The following is an 8,753-nucleotide window of genomic DNA, read 5'->3' as shown; positions in this document are numbered from 1 at the left end:
GAAAATTAACTCGTACTTAAACACATTCAATAAACATTCGTATTGCACTTAGTCTAACTGACGTAGTAGTACAACATAAATTCTTAAGACATGAAAATATTAGAAAATAGACAGAACACTTTCAGTCTGAAATCTCAAGATTTCACTATCAAAATTACAAACTGCTGTATTAAGAGTATGACAAAAATCAATAATCTCTCGATAACAGTCTTAAATAGTCTGTCAACACATTCTCAGACTTATACAATTTCACTTTCAATGAGAAGTATCATGTCAACGACTGGTCTGATATACACTGTAGGCTTTCCATTCACAATGATACGAATTTCAGCTTTTCGCACATGATCATCAGAACTCTTGAAGGATTTCACAACTAAGCCAATAGGCCAGCAGTTCTGTTCAACACTCTTGTCTTTTATAAGAACTACATCTCCTTCGGCTATGTCACGTTGATTCTTGGTCCACTTCCTACGACTCTGAAGTAGCGGTAGATACTCCTTCTTCCAAGGAGACCAGAATACACTAAGTAAAGCTTGAACACGTCTCCATTCAGCCTTGAACATGTCTCGACCATCAAAGTCTCCTAGTAAATTGGCCTTAAACTCATACTCAGTCTTCTGTGTCAACAGCATTGCTGGGGTCAGAATCAATGGGGAATCTTGGTCAGTGGATATCGGAACAAGAGGTCTTGAATTAATGATTGCACAGACCTCAGTCATAAATATGTTCAGCACATCGTGCGTTAAGGTCTTTCCACTGGCATCAGTCAGCATTGAATTGAGGATCTTACGGGTAATATCGATCATTCTTTCCCATGTCCCACCCATGTGGGATGCATGGGGTGGATTGAAGATCCATACAGTACCAGAATTGTGTAGATACTTCTTCAAGGGTGCATCGTTGACGTATATGGCATCAATGCGCAAGTCATCTACGGCCCCAACAAAGTTAGTGCCTTGGTCAGAACGGAAAGTCTTTACCTGACCCCTTATGGCGGTGAATCTTCTGACAGCATTGATAAATGCAGATGAACTCATTTCCTCAACTAGTTCAATATGCACCGCCCTTGTGGTTAAGCATGTGAACAATATTCCCCTGCGTTTGGAGTTGGCACTACCTCCTCGAGTCTTACGTGAAACTACAGCCCAAGGTCCGAATGCATCTACACCTACGTTTGTGAAAGGTGGCGATGGGTCAAGGCGGTCTGCAGGTAGATCAGCCATGATCTGATACTGCGTCTTCCCTCTGAGTTTTCTGCACGTGATACATTTATGAATAATCGATGAGACAAATCGTTTGGCCCCTGTTATCCAAAGTCCAGCAGCCGTAATAGCTCCTTCGGTGAAGTGACGCCCTTGGTGCTTGACATTCTCATGATAGTGTCGAACCAGTAAGGTTTCTATGTGATGGCGTCCAGGTATAATCAATGGTTTCTTCTCTCGCAAGGTCAATTTTGAGTTGACTATCCGACCTCCTACACGGAGAAGTCCCTGATCATCTAAAAATGGATTGAGGTTGGCGATTGGGCTTCGTCGAGGTAGAGGCTTGTTTTGTCGTATACAGTCAATCTCGTCACAGTACACCTCAGACTGCACCATTCGGATCACAAAGTGCTCTGTGTCTTGGTATCTTTCAGTTACTGTGTTAGAATCAACGTCTTTGCCTTGACACTTGAAAAGCATGTATCTGAGAAAGTTCATGACCAACACAAGTTTCCTCCAGTCAGAAAATCGCTGGAATCGTTGAGTCATTGCAGTGTATGGTTGTCCACCATCTTCGTCTGCAGTGCAGATTTTCATTGCTGAAACAATAGGGCGAATCTCTTTATCTTCATCTGGCTTAATGAGTGAATGTTCATTCTCATTTTGATCCTCCTGTTTATTAACAAGAAGTTGTTTTGGTCCTTGTAACCAAGTGCTGTCTTGAAGCTCATGTGCAGGTAGACATCTCGTTGCTAAATCTGCAGAGTTATGATCAGTAGACACGTAATTCCACTGGCTTGGAGTTGTAAACTTCCTTATGCTATCTACTTTGTTGGCAACATAGATATAGAATCTCCTAAACTCATTACAGATGTAGCCGAGGACTACTTTGCTGTCAGTGTAATACTTCACAGAGTCTATTTGTATGCCAAGGTGATTCAGAACACACTGTGCAATCTCCACTGCCAACACAGATGCACACAATTCCAGTCGTGGGATAGTGTGTCCACTCATGGGTGTAACTTTAACCTTACCCAACACGAATCAACTTTGCACTGTCCATCACTATCGGTTGTGCGTAAATAAATGACAGCCGCTATGGCCTTTTCAGATGCGTCACTGTACACATGAAGTTCTTTCGTCACTGCTTTGCTGAGATTTGTCACATATGTCCGTGGAATACGCAGAGCTTCAAGTGCGTCTAAGGTATCCTTCCAAGAATTCCATAGAGATGCTAGTTCTTCATAGAGGGGCTCGTCCCAGTCTCGAGTCTGTGCTATAAGTTGCCTGAGTAGGAATTTACCATAGATAGTCACTGGTGCTAAAAAGCCTAGAGGGTCATAAATCCCATTGACGGTTGAAAGTAAACCTCTTCGTGTGGCAGGTTTATTGTCTTTTGATAGTTGGAACAGAAAGGTGTCATTGTTTACATCCCAGCTTAGACCGAGGCTTCGCTGCAGAGGCATGTCCTCCCCTTGTAAATCCAAGTCTTTCAGATTTGTTGCTAGGTCTTCAACTGGAAGGGCTGGCATTACTTCAGGACTGTTAGAGGCAAATTTATGAAGCCGAAGATTACCATATTCCTTCAAGGCGCTCTGAGTGTCCTTGAGAATGCGAACAGCTTCTGCAGTGGTTGGACAGGAAGTCAACCCATCATCAACGTGAAAGTCATTTTTTACGAAATTGGTAACGTAATCTCCATAGTTCGGTTTTGCCGCTTCAGCTGCCTTTCTGAGTCCAAGTGTTGCTACAGCAGATGAGGGCCGGTTACCAAAGACATGGACCCGCATCCTATACTCAATGATTTCTTTATCAAGGTCGTTATCCTTGTGCCACAAAAATCTTAAGAAGTCGCGATGATCCTCTCTTACTAAAAAACAGTGAAACATATGTTGCACATCGGCAGTCACAGCAACCATTTCCTTGCAAAATCTTAAAAGAATGCCAAGCAGGCTGTTTGATAAATCTGGTCCTGAAAGAAGGAATTCATTTAGGGAAACTCCCTCAAATTTAGCCAATGAGTCGAACACGCCCCTAATCTGATCTGGGTTTTTTTGGGATGATAAACACCAAATAGGGGCAGAAACCAACATTCATCTCCATCAGACAACTTTGGGGCAACTTCTGCATGATGATTGTCCAGAATCTTAGCCATGAATGTAAGAAAGTGTCCTTTTTTCACAGGGTTCTTCTTAAGGCTTACATCAAGAAGTTTAGCACGCTGAACGGCTTCCTGTTTGTTGTTCGGTAACTGCTGTCGATTCTCCCGAAAGGGCAGTGGGGCCACCCTACTTCCTGAAGAGTCTCTGATAAATTCACTATCCATCTGTTGCAAGAACACTTTATCCTCTATTGACATGCCTTGTTCATCGTCGTCCTTTGTCCTGATAAATAGCTGCGACTCATCAGACAAAGACTGAACTACAAGTTTCCGTACCTCAAACTTGTTGCTGCATGGCTCCATAGCTGAAGGCTGACCAGTTGGTAGAAGGGAAAGGTTCTTAACACTTAGATCACGTGAGGCATCTTGCATGTTGAGACAAGTTTCTCCGATGACAACCCAGCAAAGTTTGAGTTGTTGTGCATAAGGAGCTTTCAGAGGACCAAAGATCTGATGTAGAACATGATGGGTCTCTATCAAATCGCGTCCTATCAGCAAAAGAATGTGACATTCTTCATCAAGTGGTTGAAGGTTCCAAGCAATTTCTGTGAGATGTTCATGATGAAGTGTGACTTCAGGTGTTGGCATTTCATCTCGATTGTTTGGTATATGGTCGCACCCAGTCAAGGTTGGTAGCTCAAAGTCTACATTGCCTTCTATCGATCTAACAATGAACCCCTTTCCTCTTCTTCCAGAAGTTACAACTTTGCCAGAACAGGTTGATATAGTGTAGTTCTGTGGTTTATCCTTCACACAAAACAACTCAAAGAATTCTGGGGAGGCTAATGAGCGGTTGCTCTGATCATCAATTACTGCGTACATCTTCACCGACTTGTGTGGATTGTCACGATGAAACACATGAACTGGCAAGATCTTGGCACATGACTTTCCACTGTAAGGTTCTCTGCATATCTCAGTGCAGCTTGAGTTGACCTCTGACACATTGTTGGACCTGATGTTACCCCTTGACTCCCCGCCGTTCTCCTTTAATGATGAATTAGGAGTGCATTTGTTTTCCTCCCCGCCATTCGCTTGATGAGTTGCCTTAGAATCCATAGAAACCACTTTGTCATTTCTGGTAAGGTGCAGAGCGGTTGTATAATGCTTGCTTCCACATTCCTTGCATGAGATAACAGCATTGCATTCACGACTTTTGTGAGTGTTAGAAGCACAACATCTGAAGCATACGTTGTTTTCTTTCAAGAGTCTCTTCCTTTCCTCTACCGACTTTGACCGGAATCCTCTACAGTCGTCTAGAGTATGTTTGGTTTTGTGGATGATACAACGTTCAAGTGGAGCAGTTACGTCAACACCTGTCTTGTTCACATTGACCTTGTTTCTTGCATAACTTAATAGTTTTGGAGCAGCAAATTTGTTGGTGCTGCTTGTGTCTGATACATAGTTGAATCCTGGGTCATTCTTCGCCTTGCTTATATCCTTTATGAATTCCACAAAGACTTGAAATGGAGGAAATATAGCACTGTGTTCCTTCTTATATTTCACAGCTCTATTAGTCCACTTTTCTTGTAAACTGTATGGTAGTTTGGATATAATTGTCTTTATCCCAGATGACGAATCAAGATATGCTAGCATAGCACTGTATTTGGGGTCTTCTTTTAAGAACTACATTTCCATGAGAATGTCTGAAAGGTCATAGAGCTTCTGATAATCCTTACTACCGAGCTTTGGAAAGTTTTGAAGTTTTGCCCTTATCGATGCATCAATATGCTCTGTCGCACCATAGCGTTCATCTAACCTTTCCCACAGCCTCTGTAGTTCTCTAGGAATGTTGATTATATTTGATGTCCTGATACTGATAGCATGCTTCTTTGATTCAGGCCCCGAATACTTGATAAGGAGATCCATCTGCTCTGAGTCCATCACTTGAAGTTCATTTGTGACACACAAAAAACTGTGTTTCCATGCACTATAGGATTCAGGCCTATCGTTAAAGTTGTTAGTCGAGAGAACAGTAGATCCTTTCTTAGTAAGAAACGAGTGACATCGGTCACATGTGTCTCTTGCTGTGTCATGTAAGGTGATGGAAGGCACAAGGTAGGCGTGTATGACTGTGCATTTAGTGTAGAAGGAATGTAGTCCAACGTAGGTCCTGAAAGGGCATGTCCAAGTGTAGGTTGACCAGAATAAATATTTTGGCTGGTACTTGAGTAGTGTTTCAGTTTTTGGTAGTTGATTCCATCCGGTGAAACTGGTCGACTGGAGACCTGTGAGATATGGTTGATTGTTGATTCAAATGCCTGACACTCTGCTTCTGCCTCTGCTCCTTCCCTTTTGAGATTTATCATTTCTAGTTCTGCTTCAAGTTCCATTTGCTGTTTGCATAATGTCATTTCTTTAGCTGCATACAACATCCTGGCTTTTGCTTTACCTACTTCAGCCCTCTTCTTAGCAAGAATGTCTGAAGTTAAAACACTGGATGAAGAATGTACACTTAGATGCTCACTTTCTGCGTTCTCCTCTTCATATCCTCGATAATCTAGAAAAATCATCCCCCTTTTCACTGTTGCTGGATGTAGATTTCTTTTCAGTGTTTCTTGTGTCTGTAACAGAATCTGGTATTGACATAGTTTTGGCTTGCTGAATGTCCAAAGTTGAATCTGGAACAGATGACGACTTAACCTGCTCAGTGTTCACAGTAGAATCTGGAATGGACAATGACTTAGCCTGCTGAGAGTCCATAGAGGAGTCTGGAATGAACGCTATTTTGTCTTGTTGAGTGGAGTCTGGACTTGTTGTCCTGGTGTGTACTGCTGTAGTAGACATGGTCTTTTTACTATTCTACCACAATAAAAAGTCTCTCAGTTCCTTTAGAAAGTTTTATTTGACAGATAGTTAACCCTCACTTGCATGTGAAAGTGCGCATGTGAACGTGCGTCTGGTAAAAAGCTACAACAAAACAAAACCAAAGTAAGTAATGACAGGTACTGCTTTCCATAGAAAAAATTCTCAAAACTGGATTCACATAATATAAACAAATTACACAGACAAGTAATATCTCTAGTAAATCATGAACTAACTATACTCTGATCAACTGTATCAAATTCCATTCATAAAATATATATTTTAAGAGAAATACAGACTTAATTACTATCGACTATAAATGATGACATGAATAGCACGCCATACTTTAAGCACATGGCACAAACATTATCTAAAATTATGCAGAACTGCAATAATTAGCATAGCTGACATTAGATATATAGGTGAGCGATAACAATCTCAAGAATAAACAATGTGTAAAAAACTTTAAACTACTTACACCGTGGATTACAAATGTTCAACCGGGAGTAAAAACTCGCCATGACAGTATGGCGGCACACACACAGAAAATTAACTCGTACTTAAACACATTCAATAAACATTCGTATTGCACTTAGTCTAACTGACGTAGTAGTACAACATAAATTCTAAAAACATGAAAATATTAGAAAATAGACAGAACAAATTATGTACTAATAACCAGGTAATGCAGAAATACATGTATTCTTACTGTCACATAAAAATCATCCTAGCATATTTTTTTTTAATGTATTTTAAATTTTCACGTTAATATCCCTTGGAGAACCCCTTCTTTTTTTAATATGTTATTACTGTACATACCCTTCACTGAACCTCAATTCACTGGACCTTAAAACCCGCCAGTACGTGCAAGTCAGTTGGGACGCGGCAGTCCAGAGAGGAGGACGCCTTTCTTTCCTCTTTTATCTTAAAGTTTGTTTTTTACATGTATGTACCCTTGCGGTTCATGGCAGTGCTTGCTCTGGTGTGCTACTATTTATTAGCAGTGTAATGCTCCAGCTTTTCTGAGGTAAGGTTTATATTTATAATTCTATTTTAGTCATTTTCTGTATATTATTAATTTGTCCTAAAACATCCAGTCACCGCATTTCTCATCATTTTTAGCTTGTGCGTTACGTTTAATTTGATTTCTATCTATAGTAACACGTATTTGAATATTTCAAAGTACGGTGTACAATTTCTGTCATAATAGTTTGTCCGTAAAGTAGATTCGCAATATTGCATATGTGTAAGAGTTGTATGTATAATTTAAAGAACTCATTGTGTGTAATTGAGTAAAGACATGTCCATTATCTATAAATCTGATAATGAGTGTAATGTGTATTTGTTTAAGCCACTAGAGCTTGCAAGTAAAACTTGTATGTATTTGTTGGAGCAGGTTCCACCAATACGTCAGAGTTTTTTTTTTTACAACAGTGAGGCCACCCAGTGCCTAAAGTCCGCCCATGTTGTGTGGTAGATAGACCAGCCAGCTTTGGAACCTAGAGTCCATCCTCCATTCTGTGAGGTGGAAAAGCCAACGGCGAGACAAACAACAACAATGACGTTTATATATTTTTGTAAAAAATATCATGATTCATTAAAGATGTAAATTGTATAAGGAGGAGCAATTGAGTTGTAATTTTTTAGTTAAAAGATAAATCCCCTCGACAATCTGTGACACTTACAAATTTGATTGAGGTAATTCCTACAGACGAAGTAGTTCGTGAAATAACAGCCGAATGAGAAAGTGCAATATGAAAAAAAACTTGACGAATATCCTTTCAATCTATTCCAAATCTTTAACATCCAGAGTGTATAAGGCCTAGTAATTCATCATTTTGTTATTTTTACATTGTAACAAGTCTTTTAATCATTTAGTGGTGTTCGTAACAGTTAGCCTTGACTTCATCTCTACATTTAAAAGTATTACACATACACGATTGCAAACATGAAATGTTACTTTAAAATCATGAAACAAAAAAGGACACTTTTTGTGACACATGCTGCCGATTACATTATGGTTTCACCAGAGATATGGAACGATTGCATACTTTGAGATGAGGACGCGCTCAACTTCTTTGATTATTTGTTAAGCAAAAGATTCCAGTAAATTCATAACTTAAGCAAAAATGATTTTTTGAAGGATACCCGATTTCCCAAAGAAAAGAGTGTACTTTCTTTCATTTCTGAAAATCAACAGAGCACACAGAAAAGGTACCTGTATCATAATATACAATTACTTAATAAATGTTTACATCTTCCAGTAATGGCATGAAAAACAAGATGAATTTGTGAAACACTAATGTCCCCGTACGGAAGCTTTTGGCGAATGTAAAAGTTTGCAAATCAAACTCCAAGGTCAATAGATGAAAAATTAATGCTGTTAGCCAAAGAAAGGATTTGTCTCAATGAATATTCCCATGAAATATGACAACCCAAGCTTTAGCCATTTAAAAGTTATGGCCAAGGTTATTTTTTTAAATGTGGGTCAAACTTCAAGGTCAATAGTTAAAATGCTGCTAACCAAAGAAAGGGCTTGTCTCAATGAATATTCCTTTGAAAAATGAAAGCCCAAGTGTTTACCATTT

At 39.7% G+C, this 8,753-nt stretch overlaps 2 protein-coding genes across 2 annotated transcripts; both read right to left on the bottom strand.

The window, feature by feature from the left end:
* Window positions 1-239: 239 nt before the first annotated feature.
* On the bottom strand, window positions 240-2,216 carry LOC133177307 (uncharacterized). Its single transcript, XM_061312364.1, has one exon. It carries the CDS (start codon window positions 2,214-2,216, stop codon window positions 240-242), a length of 1,977 nt encoding a protein of 658 aa, XP_061168348.1.
* A 976-nt stretch (window positions 2,217-3,192) lies between these two features.
* Window positions 3,193-4,956, bottom strand: LOC133177306 (uncharacterized). Its single transcript, XM_061312363.1, has one exon. It carries the CDS (start codon window positions 4,954-4,956, stop codon window positions 3,193-3,195), a length of 1,764 nt encoding a protein of 587 aa, XP_061168347.1.
* Between the last annotated feature and the right edge of the window lie 3,797 nt (window positions 4,957-8,753).

The sequence above is a fragment of the Saccostrea echinata genome, unplaced genomic scaffold (assembly GCF_033153115.1).
Source record: "Saccostrea echinata isolate AGI-Se365-2 ecotype Australia unplaced genomic scaffold, CSIRO_AGI_Sech_v1 ptg000117l, whole genome shotgun sequence".
Lineage (NCBI taxonomy): Eukaryota > Metazoa > Mollusca > Bivalvia > Ostreida > Ostreidae > Saccostrea > Saccostrea echinata.
Note: the sequence above shows the minus strand (reverse complement) of the source record. Positions and strands in the feature narration are given on the sequence as shown.

Excerpts from the sequence above, each read along its gene's own strand:
- LOC133177307 (XM_061312364.1), bottom strand. The coding sequence starts at position 2,216 with ATGAGTGGACACACTATCCCACGACTGGAATTGTGTGCATCTGTGTTG.
- LOC133177306 (XM_061312363.1), bottom strand. The coding sequence starts at position 4,956 with ATGCTAGCATATCTTGATTCGTCATCTGGGATAAAGACAATTATATCC.